The sequence below is a fragment of the Culex quinquefasciatus genome, chromosome 1 (assembly GCF_015732765.1).
Source record: "Culex quinquefasciatus strain JHB chromosome 1, VPISU_Cqui_1.0_pri_paternal, whole genome shotgun sequence".
Classification (NCBI taxonomy): Eukaryota; Metazoa; Arthropoda; class Insecta; order Diptera; family Culicidae; genus Culex; species Culex quinquefasciatus.
The window spans coordinates 40,268,396-40,284,431 of NC_051861.1; the positions used below are offsets into that span (position 1 = coordinate 40,268,396).

Consider the following 16,036-nt stretch of genomic DNA (forward strand, 5'->3'; position numbering starts at 1 on the left):
CGAAATGTAGCAAGCACAAAACGACAAAAATCGGAGCTCGGTCTTTCACTTAGCCCTTAAAGAGTGTCCCATTAGGGTGACAGTTAAAAAAAAAATAAGTGACTGTGCCAGTTTTGAACCGAATCGGTTAAGGATTAAGGGTCGCTCTGATCGTTTAAATTTGTATGAGAAAATTCGCAAAAATGTGAGAAAATGAAGGAAAACGCAAAAATGAGGCAAAACATCTCTTCAGAATTTAGCCGGCAGGTGGCGCATGTCTCGTCCAAAATTGTCCAAGTGTCAGAATCTTGTGGAAAAATCAATTTCCTACATCTTTTTCGAATGGTGCACCTGCGCCACCTGCTGCCAAGATCCTGAAACATTGTGTTTCCCCATATATTTTTGAGAATTTTCCCTTACAAACTACTAGGATTAATAGCGACTCCGATTTTTTACGGATTTGGCTCATAATTGTAATAGTGACTTATTTTTGACATTAGAACCAAGCCAAGGGGTATTTTTTGAGAGTTTCCAAAACTTTCAATTTGTCTTGTCACCGTAGTGTTTAATTGTTCCTGCCAATTGCGTCAACAATGAGACAGTGACATTACTCTGATTGTAGATGTCGGATCGATCTTATGTTTTGATCAATGTTAGAACACTTATTTTTAGAATTTACTTTCTAAAAGAACACAAAAGACATAACAATGTTTCATTGATGACTTCTCTACCCTAATCATGACTTAAATTGAGGTGTGTTAGATCATCCGAAACATCCGAAAATTTAGAATAATAGGCTTACCAAAGGAACAAGTCAAAATTTCAAGATTTTGACAACGGATTCTATCCAGCCGGCTTCAGTGAGTATGGAAGGGTACTTGAATTGTTGCAACAACTTGTAGGGATGTTCTTGGTCAGCCATTACGGAGTTTCTTTGAATTTATCAAAAAACCATTAAATTCATTTCGTTTATTAAATACAGTTTGGTTCAGACAAATAAATAAGACAGTGAAAGCAAAATAAATAACGAACAATCCAGAGCAGTTCGGGATTGTTATTCAACAATTCGTCTATGACACACATATTGCCGGCGTGATCAACCCTAGTTCTGAATTGGCGATGGTCAATTTAGCAGGTTAACCGCTGGCGTATGGCAACATCGTTTCTTTTTCGATGAGTTTTTTTGATCTAGGTTTTCTTCTTTTTTTGGTTTGCTGGTGTTTTTTTTTTCTGTACATTTGTTTAATCTACGGATTGCTCGATGATTGAGGGAATGGTGACTCATTTTTGGTTATTTTTGAAGGTGGGATTTTGGTATTTAGTAAGCGTGAGCCGAGCTCGCGGACGAGGACGACGACGACGAGGAGGAGGAAGAGGAAGGCGAGGAAGATCCTGAGATGGACGACGATCCGGAGTTGTAGGCGGTGGAGCCGTACGAGCTGCTGGATCCGCTGGAGCTCGGGTAGTACGAGCTGTAGGCCAGGCTGTGGCTGGACGAAGCGGTCGACGGTTCCCAAACGCGGGAGTACGGTCCACCGGACGAGGAGCCTTCCCAGGACGAGGGTGGGCCGTAGCTGGAGGCGGGTTCGGTGGTGGCCGGAACCGGAGCTCCGTACTCAGCGGCCGGCATCATTGGCATCATCGACATCATAGGCATTCCGAGGCCGGACTTCTTGACCAGCTGGGCGACCAGGAAGCCCAGGACCAGAGTGATGGCCAGCTTGGACAGGATAAGCGCCTTCATTGCCTTCAGACCGATCAAGGCGACGAAGATCGGCATCAGGGCCTTCATCTTGAGCTTCAGCAGCAGCAGCACTGGAAGCAGGAGTTTCTTCTTCAGTAAATGACCACGGGATTCTGCGGCAGCAGTGTGATGAGATGCGATGATGGAGAGAGAAAGAGAGCGGATATGCGAGCCAGATGGGCACGCCAGAATGGGTGTTTACGGTTTAGTAAGTTAGTTGTTAAAAGTTGTGTGTAATTTGGGGGGAATTTTGAAAAAAAAAAAAAAAAATGTCTGGAAGTCGATCAGTTGAGTTTCTATGGCCTTGAAAATCGATGATAATTGCTAAAACATCTTAAGGTTCAAACTAAACTGTCAAATCAGGGTTCCAATCGAACAGAAAGACCATGCAATAATTAGGTCGGAATCACAATATTTGCTATAAAAAAACGAGACTTTTAAACATTTTGTTATGATTTTCAAATTCAACAGAAATCTCCTGGAAACAGATAATGAAATGGGTAAAGTATCTGTAAATTTTCGCTGAGATTCCGACAAAAATTCGTATTTTTTATTCTAACGAGATAATAAGCTCGAAATCCCGCAAGAAGAATCTGAGTGTGTAACTGTCTACAATTTCTTTGACATTGATTATTGTAATAATCTAGTGGTTTTCATGTTATATGGATTGTACGTGAATGTGAATAACACCATACAAAAACAATTTTAATAAATCTGACCTCACATTTGAAAAACCTTGAGTCACAGACAAACAGACGTACAACTCTTTAAAAAATCTGTCAGTCAACAATTGAATGGTCAATTCAATGTAATACTCAACATGGGGATTTAATATTCACCATCGATCATTTACACGCGTTTGACACTTAATTGAAAATGTATGCACGCACACCATTGCACGTTTTGTGTAGTGAGTTTGTTCCCAACCAGATGACTCTAGAGCGTGGAGATTGATGAGTTTTTGTTAAAATGGTGAGCTTGCGTGTTGGAAATTTTTAACTCAACATTGTATTTCGCACGACACGTCCCTAATCTAGACATTACTTTTTATTAAAAAGGATATAAGGAAAATTCTCATATGTTTGGCAGCACTTGCTCCTAACTGCATTCAATTTGTTGATTTCTACTACACTCAACTCCAGGTGGTTGGTCACTTTTTCGTTTGATACTTTTCAAATTTGTACCCCGTTGGTTGGTCAAAGTCCAACTAAAAAGTGACGAACTGTCACTTTTTACACGGCGCTTACGCACACTATCAAAACGAACGTTTGGTAGTGTGTGTGAACTCCGTGTAAAAGGGGGGTCAAACTAAAAAGTGACCTCGTTCGTATGACAACAGTTGGTGTGTCAAACCATCGGGGTTTGAGTGTGTTTAATGTTGATATAAACTTGCTGGCTTACTTCCGCCAGCGCGTGTGTGACATAGAATTGATTTTTTCTTTAAAAAAAAGAAATGTTATACTGTTTTTTAGTTAAGCGAATTAAATTGGGCATGGAAATTATTTGTCTAAAATATTTGTGAGTTTGAGTAATAAAACACTTGTTCGAAACCCTATAAAAAGAGATAAGATCACTAACGACATGTTCATGTGCATTTTCTTGAAAAAAGTTTGGGAAATGCGAAAAAATCATCTCGAAGTTTTTACAAAATTATACATTCCTGGAAATGTTTTGAATAGGTCTCAAGTGCCAGTTTGAAACAAAGGCGATTTTTGCTCTGTTCTTGATAGGTTTATGAATTATCACGTCTATTGAATGCTCTTTACCGGAGAACAATGCAAAATTAATTTCTTGCTGAGAAAGAAGTATTGAGCTTTTATTTTATTGATAATTCAAGAGAGCAGCATTATCTTTAAATTTTTCTCTAAGAGATTGATTACATCTAAAGATTCTTCCATGATTACAAATAGAAATCAAAAAATGAGAGTCACATGTCTCATCCTTCAAATCTGTTTTGTAGGACACAGTGAAAATAATGTAATTGCTTAAATTTTTTTGATTGATTTTAATTTTATAATGTTTATCTGTCAGAATTATGCCTTGATTTAGAAGTTCACATTCGATCAACCTTTTAAGAATAGCAAGTCCAAAATGATTCTTGTGTTGTATGTTAATCCATTAAAATCATTGCACCAGTTTTAAGATTTCAAGTCACAAATCTGTGAACGATTTTTCACCGGATGTTCTACTATAGCCATGCACTCTAGACCATCCACGCATGCAAATCGTTCAATGTTCATTCATCACTTCCGAAACCAACTTTCACTCACTTCACCGACTTCCAGTTTTGCAACTCTTCACTCCGTTCCCCCCACAATACCTACCGGTGGCCAATCCCACTGGCAGCGAGCTAAAGTCGATTCCCTTGTCGGCGCGGTAGCTCACGACGGTGTCCTCGGGCAGGCGCATGGCGAACTCGTGCGTGGCCAGGACTCGGGCAACCCGATCGAAGATGACCTTGTCCACGTTGCGGCTCTCGAAGGCACGAGCCTGCTCCTCCCGCAGCCCAAGAACTCCGTCCAGGTAGACGAGCACCTTGCCCTTGAGGCAGGTCATCACCGAATCGGTGGCGTCGAAGCACTCGTTCACGATCGAAGAGAGCAGCTCCTCGCTGGAACCGATCCTGGGAGTGGCCTCAACCAGGTTGGATGCGATCGAGGCACAGGACACTCCGGCACCGAACAGGGCCAACCCGAGCACTAAACACGTGACCGATTTCATCGTTTATTTTTTTCGAGGTTAGGTTTTCGATTTCACCTGAACTCGTCACCCGGATAGATGCGACTACTAAACTAAACTAACTAAAGGCCTAAGGCACCGACCAATTAATTCAGTGCGTGTTGATTAAACAAATGACAGCAAGCTAATGATAGTGTATTGGCCACTGTGCGAGTATTTTATACCACCACGTTGAGTGTTCGCGGAGGACGAACGCGAACGCGACTCCAAGCGGGACGGACCTCCGAATCTGACCAAAAACACAGCTTAGGATGGGAACCACCTCTGCCAGAGAACACCGTACCGTACCGTACCGGACAACGGAAAAGCGAAACTCCAAATAAGCGCGCGAGGCCGTTTTTGGTCAGCCTTTTGTTCAGCAGCTCGGCCGGGGAGACCACGCTCGGCCGGACCCAGTTTTCACGAGACACTCCCACTACTCAGCGGGGCTTAACACGCGCAGAACTTCGCGACGACGTTCGATTTTCTTCACTGAAAGCTACCGAACTTGCGCTGTTGTGGTGGAGTGTGGTCCGTAAAAAAAGTGTTTCATTTCATTGGGGCTCGCGGGTAGACCGGAGAGGGAGGGTTGATTAGTATGCTGGACACGACCTTGGCCACCACGTAGGGGGACCGTGCCTTGGATCGGTGGCTTAGTTATGCGCTTATGGATGAAAGAATTTCGAACGTATTTGTCAGAATCACTTTCTCCCGAAGAAGGTGAGTTTTAGGGGTAGGGGAGGGAAATTGGCATTAAGATTCCTGAAGGGATTTAAAGACAAGGTTGAAGGATCCCACGTAGAATGATCCTGATATGCGTTGAGGCACTTTGCGCAGTAACGCGACGCTATAAAAACACATTCCAACAGTAAGTAAACGATGGGCACAATCATAAATTTGTGCAATAACAAAGTTCGACATATCCGGGTTGAATTTTTAAGCTTTTAATTTATTGCGCCTTATATTTGGCATTTATTGCAACATAACCGTGAGCATAGTAATGTTGGCTAAATAAGAAAAAAATATTTTGGGTAATATTCCATTTAGTTTGCAGGGATAGCCTTGGTCTCTAATCACAAATAAATTATTCAACTGTTTAAAATTTAGTGTTATATCATTTTGAAGACATTAAATGGGCTTTTCTTCCGGAAATCTGAAAATGGAATTTATTCGTATTTTTTTTTATCTTGAGTTTGTTTTGAGTTTGACTCATTGAGGGGCCTTCCCTATTACCAAAGAAGCTATTTTGTGTCATTGGTTCACTCATACAAGTATCCGTACAATTTTGGTGGCTGTCCATTCAAAAATAGTACGTAAAAATTTGAAGGAATTTCCTGATCGATTGGCAAAGTTGTAGGTATTTATGAGGACTATTAAAAAGATAAGTTCACGTTTTTTGCCAATTTTTAAACTAAGTTTTTTTGTCAAGAAAAAACAATTTCTCTAAATCCGCTGTATTTTTTAAATTTAATTTTTTATACAGTTAATCCTCGTACAGTGCGCAGGCGTTACGATTTGTGTTTTGTCGATTTCTCAAAGACGACGTAATATTTTTGCAATCTTTTTTAAGCAATTTGTTCGTCTTATTCCAATCTACAATAAGCTTCATAAAGATTGCAAAAATATTATGTCGTTGTAGAGTAATCGAAGAAATACAAAGCGTAACACCTGCGCACTATGTGAGGGTTAACTGTATTCTATATTACGCTAGAGTGTAACAAAAATGACTTTTTGGCGGGCACTCAGGGGTTTGTTCCGGTGGGCGTACTAAGCCAAAATCCGAAATATGAGTATTATTGGACGTTACAGGAACTGGCGCTTTGTCCATTTGAATTTCAAATGGGATTTAACCCCCTCTTTTTCAGAAAAACTGGCCTCAGAGAAAAATTCAGACATTTGAATTTGGTGGGGCTGATTTTTCAAAATGTATCAATCTTTGAAGACCTGTACAGAGCTCCAGGAAGCTGTATACTTCAATATTATATACAGTGAAACCCCTTTCTACGCGATGCGTTACGTTTTTCTAATTTGTCGATTTCTCTGGAACGACGTAACATTTTTGCAATATTTTAAAAGCAATTTGTAGGTTTTGTTCAGATCTACAAAACGTCACCGCGTAAAAAGAGGTTTATCTGTATACCAAAACTTGCGCAAGGATCTGGCCATCTCCTGTTACGTCCAATCAAGCTCATAATTGGAATTTTGGCTCTGTATTTCCTATGAAATAATCCTATGTCGCATGATACATTTTGTACCAGAAATGTTCAACCGGTACAACTATCGAACCGGTTGGATGAACCGGTTCAGCTGAATTGGTTCAATTTTGTTACAGAATGACTTTTCAGGCAATTTGAAAGAGTTAGATATGTCGCATGATACATTTTGCGCCAGAAATGTTCAACCGGTACAACTATTGAACCGGTTGGGTGAACTGGTTCAGCTGAATCGGTTCAATTTTGTTGCAGAATGACTATTCATGAAATTTTAAGAAGTTAGATATGTCGCATGATTATGTTTCTAATGAAAAGTCATGTTTTTATTCTCTTACTGATGTTAGTATATAGAACAATAAATGTTTACTTAACTTTTTAGTAAAACTTTATGGAAAACGTAGTCTTTTTATATTTTTAACATAAAGTTCAGGTGAAGACCTTTCCAAAGCACTATAAAACTTTGAGTTTTGGTCATGTTTTGCATAAGATATAAATTTTACAAATTTACTGTAACGCATTTTGCTCGGATATTTTTTCGTTCACCCCCTCACCCCCGAGCCCCGCTCAAAAATCCACTAATTTGCATATTTTTCCTTAAAGTAGACATTCTGACGATTCCAAAACACTATAAAACATTGAAGTTTGGTGCAATTTTGCATATTTCCCAAGTCTGCGAAAATTTACTGTAACGCATTTTGCAGGCTTCGGGTTTTGACTGTTAATGCCCGCCAAAAAGTAATTTTTGTTACATCCTAATATTGCGCCTTTTGGAATTGTTATTCTTGATTTTAAAATCTTTAAAAATATTGTTTTCGGAAAGATCAGAAAACGTTTTTTAATATTGAAAATTGGACCATTAGTTGCTGAGATACTGTTATTTAAAAATTTGGGCCTGTTTGGATGAGACTTTGAAAAAAAAAACAACATTTTTCTGTTTTATTTCCTTTATAGACTGTACCTCAACAACCAAAGGTTCAATCTTTAATGTTACCAAGATTTTATGAAATTTTGCAAACTTCAAGAAAAAAATTGTTTTGGGTATAGGGAAGGGCTCCAAAATGTTGAGCCTAATAAAAAATACAAAAAATAAAAATGCATATGGGTCATTCCATCTCAACTGTGCACGAAAAAGTGCAAATTTGAAAATTACCCTCTCCGATCCTGCTCAAATTTGGCAGAGCTGTTGATACTATCAAAACATTTAAGAATCCCGAATTTCATCCAAATCGGATCACCCCCTCCATTTTTGTACCTCCCCAAAAAATTGACTTTTTGGCGATTTTTGACCAAACCTCCTAGTTTCAAACGGCGATAGCTCAGGAACCACAAATCTCAGAAGGTCGGTCTTAGTCTCAATTTTGAAGGAAATTGGACGTAGAATCCATTTCCGTGATCAAAATTTTGATTAATTTATTTTTTCTACCTGTATTGCGCAATTGAAAACTTTAAACGGTCGTATCTCAAAACACCCCAACTTATTTTTTTGATTTGACCTCACCATCGTGTTCCCCGGCCAATTTTACATAAGAATCACTTATCGACAGAAATGAATATGTTTCGTTCCAGAGATATCGAATTTTAAAGTTTTGTGTTTTCTAGATTACCTACATCAGCTTCATTCGCCGCATCTGCTAGAAGCACACAGGCGAGCTGATCAATAACTGCTACCTGGTGTTCTGGGAGATGATTAATTTAATTTATATTTTTATAATTTTACGCAAATATTTATTCAAATGGCTAATAGGGGAAATTCTCGTTTGTTTGCCAGGTTAAGTTCTCGCTCCTAGTTTCATCCAATTTGCTCATTTTCACTATTTGAACAACAAAATTTGCAAAACTTTTGATAGAAACTTGCTTGTTCACTTCTCATTGAGCTATTTATCACTCGATTTCAGTTGAAAACGCTTTTAATAAGCTATGGCAACATTAGAGGAACGCTGAAATTAGATGCTGTTCCCCTACCTTGATCAATCTATTTTTGTGAAAGGAATATTTATTGGGTTATTTTGAATGCACCGTTTTTTACGTGTTGCTAACCGTTTTAGAGTACCTTCGAGGCCATGACTAGGGCCTTTATCATAAGCGGTAGCAAAATAGTGCCATTCAGCAAAACCCCAAAACCTGCTTTATTATTATTATTATTATTATTATTATTATTATTATTATTATTATTATTATTATTATTATTATTATTATAGTTTATTATTGACACTTTGCCATAATTTGGCAAATCTGATTTATGGTTTAAAAGATTGATCATATTAAATCAATTTTTATATTGTGAGCCAGCTCCATTTGATTAAATGATGATTTTGGTCAAGGTACATTTAATAAAAAAAAATCCTTATACGTGAGGACAGCTGCCGTATTGTGCTCCAAGAATCTAAGAATTAAAGAAGAAAAAAAAACTGTAGTTCGGACGGTGTCAAAATCATCGCAACTAAATTTGGGGAATTAGCCACTTTGCAGCAGATCAAACTTTGTTATTTTCTTAAATTTTTGGTGGAGTATGAAAAGGATTTCTGGAAGGTATCCAGAAATCCTTTTCATACTCCACTAGAGTACAACGTATAAACAATTTTTTTTCATATGTTTTACTCAATAATGTATCGTGCACTTATTGTTCAATGTTACTAACAAGATTTCATTTTCCTGCTCGCTTCGTCGGATTCCAATTCTGCCCTTAACTGTGTGTCGTTATTACTCTATCCTATGGGTTAGCACAGAAATTCACTTCATTATTTTTTTGAGCAGATACACATTCGCGATTAAACTCCAGATTCCTACAGTGTTATACAGTTATTTTTGCCCAATTTGATAAAGATTATTTATGATGAAATATTATTTCAATAAATGACCAGGTAGCAGTTATTGATCAGCTCGCCTGTGTGCTTCTAGCAGATGCGGCGAATGAAGCTGATGTAGGTAATCTCGAAAACACTAAAGTTTAAAATTCGATATCTCTGGAATGAAACATATTCATTTCTGTCGATAAGTGATTCTTATGTAAAATTGACCGGGGAACACGATGGTGAGGTCAAATCAAAAAAATAAGTTGGGGTGTTTTGAGATACGGCCGTTTAAAGTTTTCAATTGCGCAATACAGGTAGAAAAAACAAATTAATCAAAATTTTGATCACGGAAATGGATTCTACGTCCAATTTTCTTCAAAATTGAGTCTAAGACCGACCTTCTGAGATTTGTGGTTCCTGAGCTATCGCCGTTTGAAACTAGGAGGTTTGGTCAAAAATCGCCAAAAAGTCAATTTTTTGGGGAGGTACAAAAATGGAGGGGGTGGTCCGATTTGGATGAAATTCGGGATTCTTGCATGCTTTGATAGTATCAACAGCTCTGCCAAATTTGAGCAGGATCGGAGAGGGTAATTTTCAAATGCTGTTCCGCTTCAGATGGAATGACTCATATCAAAAATAAAAACTGAGTGCGTGGTTAAAATTATTTGCAAGTTTTAGGACTTCGACAAAATAGTTACAAAATTATAACTGTTAAGGGCAAATGTGGAAAATGGAACATGTCATGGAATTAACTGAGATTACCAAAAAAGTGTACACCAAAAAAACGTCCAGTTATCGTTTTTCGATGATTTTTTCAACTTCCGACATACTGTAACCTGTTTCGAATTAGAATTCCAAATGCGTTAAACTACGTTTTCTTCTAAAATTTTCAAAATGGAATACTTTTTGATCGAAAAATTATTATAAATTTGAATCATGCATGCAATCAAAGACCAAAATTTCCGGCACGGAATACTTTGAGTGAAATATATTCTTAGTCAAAAGATGATATATAACATTTTGAATTCAGCCAGTCGTACATTGAATTCCACTGCGTAAACCGAGATGAATTGACACCACCCAAAAAGTCTGGCAATTGGGCTAATTATAAGCCGAATTCGCCAAACTAGTGTCCCCTACTTTCATTTTCATTGCGTGTCCATGCTCAGCCCGGTGGCAGCAATTAATCAGCCGTTTCATTTTCCCCACAAAGTAAACAATGCGATGGAGGAGATGCGTGTGCTCATTAATAATAACTCACTCCACCTCCACCACTGCTGCTTCTTTGCCTGATGTAACAGTCCTAAATTCTTGACCGTCGCGTTGTCGTCAATGAAGTCAAACAATCCACCAGAGACGGGCTTGCAATAAAACCAACTGAGCAAAACTTCCGCCACTTTCCACGGCGCGTTTGATTGCGTTAGTGTTGTTGCTGCCTTGTATTGTCTATTGAGAAATTGAGTCAGCCAAAATAGGAATACGATGAGCGTTAGACTACACACTCTCACACATAATCAGTTATTCGTTATAGATTTGATCGATGGAATTTGAAAACTTTCACGCATATTGAAATTATTGATTTAGTGCGTCTAAATTGATTTCATTTAATTAAAATACTCATGTTGCTACTTTCTATTATAACTAACAAAAAAAAATACGAAATGACAGATTTCTACGAATATTTTGATAATTGTTTCCTATCGACAAGATCTCAATTGAAGGTTAGGTTTTAAACATTTCGGTCATGGCAGGAAAAATTTGAACAAACTTATTCTCTTATCAATAAATTAGGACGACTTAAGCTTGACTTATTCCGTAACCCAGGACAGTTTGATTTGCTGAATCTGACCAGGATTGTCAAAGGGTAGGTACAATTTTCTTACCCCACGTTAAATGTGAGTAGTTGCAGATCTCTAAATTACTCTCTTATCTCCTAATGTCTCAAGCTCTGTTTTTTTATTTAATGAATTAGTAGTGGTAATTGCCCCCAAGATCGTTATTACAACCTTTCCAATGGATCCAAAACGATCTGGCAACCATGTCTCAAGTTAAAACCACCTTAGTGATATTTATGTTCTTTTTCAAAACCGGAATCTGTATAAAAACGATGTCCGGATCAATCATCCAACCTATCATTGGATAGGTTTGTTTGTTTATTTGATTACACCGGCCAACAAAATGTCTGCACAGGCTCAACTAGAGGGGACAAGCAAAAATTGCATGCAATATGTGGAAGTAGCGTACCGCCCTAATTCTCCATACAAACTTTGGAGAAAACACATTCGGCCCTGTCTAAATATGTTTGAAAAATTCAAAGTGTTCGTGTTTCTGGGGACCCCAAACTTCATGCTCGCCCTCGAGTTGAGCCTGCGCAGTCATTTTCGTCATTTTGTGTAGGTCAGTGTTATTGAAATCAGGGTGGCTACCAGATTTCGATTTTCAATTTCCCGTTTTTTTCCCGGTTTTCTCCCGAGACCAGAAGAAATTTTCCAGAATATTTTTAAACCAAATTTCAATGTTTTTTAGGCTAACAATAGTATCAACATACATTTTGGACGCATACATTTTGTTCAAAGTTTGAATTCATAAAGAAAAGTTTCAAATATCTTGAGAACAATGTAAGTCAGTTGTAAACGAAGCTGTTTTTATCTGTTTTCAATCTAAACCTCTAATTTCCCCAATGATTGGAATTTTTCATCATCATGCTCTACAGACTTTACAAACTCAAAATAAAAAAAACAACGGTTTATTTTTTAGGATAACATAAATTATTATTAGAAAGCAGGAAATGGAATTTACAAGAAAATATTTGCAAAAATACATTGTCTTCAACATTTATGTAAATGCTCGTAAATTTTCTTTGACAAAAGGATTGTGAATTCAAGAAGAACGATTCTTCCAAGAATGATCAATTCCTGTGAATTAATTATTATTTTTGGCTTTAATTATGTGACTAGGTACTTTCTTTTCAAAAGTCTTTTTGCATCTTTGGTCCAAACAAAAATTTATACACTTTGGTAGCAGTGAAAATGTAAAAAAATCTGTACCTTGAAACTTTTTTTTTATCGATTAATAAATTAATAAATAATCTTCGGTTAGGTAATACATACATTGATGGGATAAATTTTAAATTTGTGATTTTTCGAAAATAATTTTTATTAAAAAAAAACTTTCCCAAACACAAAATGGTAAAAATCGTAAAAAATTACCGTTATGCGATTTGTTCAACAACACATAAGGCTGGTACAAATTTTATTTAAAGTTTTTGTCGCCCCCTTAAAAATTGCCCCGAAAAATCAGGGGACAAAAAATATTTTTTTAAAAAACATCAATATGAAAATTCTTCCTCCCCTGTAGATTCAGAACTGTATTGCTGTTTAAACATTCGTGTTCAAACTCAATCCAATTGAACGAATCATCTTTGCGGTGAACTTTTCGCAGTTGGCCTGGCCGCTTTAACGTTTTGTGATGTTTCAAGGCAATTTATTGCATTGGGGCACTGCAAATGATAATAATGACAAGAGGATGCTAGGCGTTAATCAACCTAAGGCATATTCCAGGATGCCCTCGAAAGACTGGCTGCGCTAGGGATAGATTAGATTAGATTAGATTAGATAAGATTAGACATCAATATGAAAATTTGAGTGCAATCAGCTGAAATCTGTTTCAAGTGCATTCCCTTGCGTTTAGAATCATTTTTAAGCATGTTTGGGTTGATTTAAAAATCTCTTGATTTTTTTTTCAATTTTTCGATCTATAGTATCACAAAAAGTTTTTTTTTCGTTGACATTTTTGTTTTCGTCAAATCTTACATTTTTTGAAGACTAATGATTGCAAAATAACTGAACTAGAGTAAAATGCAATTTTAAACTCTTTTTGCATTTATATGTTGAGACAATGTTCTTTAAATTTTTCTATTTTTTTTTTGCACTGCTGTGTAAATTTTCAATTGATGCTTGATTGAGACCTGAATTTTGAAGCTTTGAAAATGTCGTTTAAAATGTGTTTCAATGCTATATTAAATATTGTTGAAAAAGTAAATCTTGTTTCTAGAGTTGTTTAAAAACATGAACTGGTTAGGTCATTTCTTTAGGTATAAGGTATTTCTTTATTTCTTTTAAACTATCTACTGAAAATTTCAATAAATTTGGGGATATTCCTTTTGTAAACCAAATTTTCATTGAGTTTTTAATTTCTACAAACATCTCCCATATTTCTTTTTAATTTTTTTTTATGTAAATTTCTGATGACGGACGAATTATTTTGTTGCTGAGATACAGGCCTCGAAAAATATTTTAAAAGAGTGTTTTTTGAGTGACAATGGAAAGAAAAATCTTGATCTTCAAATTAAAAAAAAATCCTAATTTTAACTATAAGCAAAACTGATATTTTAGCAAAGAAAGGTCGAATTGACAATATCCAAATTATAAAACATATGATATTTTTACTAACATTTTGAATGGTTTGAATACCTAAATGGTAGTTGCACAATTTACCAATTTGAAACAAATATTCGTAAAAAAACTCAAAAACGGTGAACTTTTCTTCAAATTCTTAAAATTGCTTAACGAATGCAAATTATAGGTTTATCACTTAAATATTTATAAATTCAACCGTAATTCACTGCACCTTGAATATGGTTGTTAGTTTGTTGCTTCAAATCAATTTGTTATTTTTTGTCTCTTAAAAATTTTATTTGGGACAAATTTTCGCCATTACGGGGTTTGTCTTCCGGACCACCTGAGTCCGCACGTGGTACTCCCAGGGGTACATGTATCCAAGGTTGAGAACCGCTGCTGTAGAGCAAACAATTTGCTATATTAAAAAAAACAAATTCACCTAGTAAAAATATCATAGGTAACAACAGAAAAATAAAACATCCATAGCCAAGAGCATGAGTTTATTACACAAAATTCAAACATAGTTTTCCCGAAGAATTTAGAATAACAGCAATAATATTCCATTAGAGACAAGAACATTTTGAATACATTAAAGAGGCTTTTGTCAAATTTTATATAAACTAAAAATGTTTTCCCGGTTTCTCAGTCGAATTCCCGGATTTTCCCGGTTCTTTTCCGAGGTGGCCACCCTGTATTGAAATACCTTTGAAATGAGTCCGAAACATTGATGTCTGGCAACCCGGTCTCAAGTTACCAAAAACTATGTTTTGTCTTAGTTTCAAACATTTTTTTAAGTCAATTAAAAGTAAAGAAAAGTTTATTTTAAAGATATTAAACTACGTATTTCTTATGAAGTAGAAGTTCAGCTAGGTTCTGTACTAAGTTGGAGTAAAAAATAACGATTTATTTTGATTTATGATGAGTTTTTACCCAGGGGTTTTTGCACGTTTTTTTTGTTAAACTTGTGCAATTGGTAAATTCAGATTACATTGTGAGAGTTATCACTTCCCAAGAAGCACTCATAACTTGTCGACTGTTGAATAATAATTAGACAGCTGTTTTTGACCAAGACTCGTATAAAAAATGTCAACGTTTGTTAAATATCAGTTTGTTTCACTTCTTGTTTAAATGACTTATCAGTTTGTTTCACTTCTTGTTTAAATGACTTGAGATTTGTGCCAGACAAGTGTTAGAGCACAGACAAGTGTCAATTTCACTATTTTCCAACTTTAACATACAACGTAGGGAATATTTCCGTAGTAATATGGCGAATCTGCGTTTGTAAACGCAGATTCGCCATATTGAACTGTTACTACGGAAAGGAGTCTATCTCCCTTTCACTTAACGTGAACTGTCACTTGAGCAAAGGGGATAGACTGCTTGTTTACAAACGCTGATTCGCCCTTTTTTCTGAGTAAATCGGGCAGAAACACGCGTTCCGAAATAGAATTCAATTTGTTGGTTGGTGACGCGCGGTCAATTATGTGGCATTGTGTGTGAAAAGAAAAGAATTTTATTTCATGTTTCATCCTGGTTGGCTTGCCAACAAGCAGAAGAAAATCAGTTCAATTTGTTGGGTGGTGACGTGCGGTCAATTATGTGGCATTGTGTGTGAAAAGAAAAGAATTTTATTTCGTGTTTTATCCTGATTGGCTTGCTCAAGTCCTTCCTATATCATCGTTAATCGGGAGGCACGACGTCGTGTGAATTGTTGCATTAAAATAAGTTTAAGTATTACTGTAAATGACTGTAAAAAAGTCCTTCCTATATCATCAATGTCGTCTGGGTAATCGTGATGAAAAATTACATTTATTCAGTATTTAAATACCTGTGCGCGAGTGTTTTGGTGTGCTAATTAGAAAGACCTTCCCATAGCATCGTTGCTCGGAAGGCTCGCCGACGGGTTTGTTATGAAAGTCCTCCCCATAGCATCGTAGCTCGGGAGGCATCGAAAAGCCAATACCTTATCCTACTAACCCAAAAAAAAATAATCACGTGATGCTTGAAGGAGATGATGTGGATTCAACGGTCTCAAGCGGTATCAACAAGTATATAGCGAAAAACTACATTCCTCCCTTTTGTTGAACTGCAGGCTTCTTGGGAGGGCGCCGGTATTGACTAATAAAGTCGGGGTCTTCAGGGGTTAAACAGTGAACGGATGGTTGGCTCCCACTGATCATTTTTGATTCA

General features: G+C 36.7%; 1 protein-coding gene across 2 annotated transcripts; it reads right to left on the reverse strand.

Moving 5' to 3' along the window:
• Positions 1–936: 936 nt before the first annotated feature.
• LOC6042432 lies at positions 937–4,823 on the reverse strand. 2 transcript variants are annotated; one of them, XM_001851498.2, is made up of 2 exons: positions 4,048–4,823; positions 937–1,794 (listed from the first exon to the last, which is right to left on the reverse strand). In XM_001851498.2, the coding sequence occupies exons 1-2, from the start codon at positions 4,442–4,444 to the stop codon at positions 1,298–1,300; spliced, it is 894 nt and encodes a 297-aa protein (XP_001851550.2). In that variant the 5' UTR covers positions 4,445–4,823; the 3' UTR covers positions 937–1,297. The 2 variants fall into 2 exon arrangements, with proteins under 2 accessions (XP_001851550.2, XP_038105717.1); XM_038249789.1 differs by having other exon boundaries at positions 937–1,836.
• Positions 4,824–16,036: the final 11,213 nt, after the last annotated feature.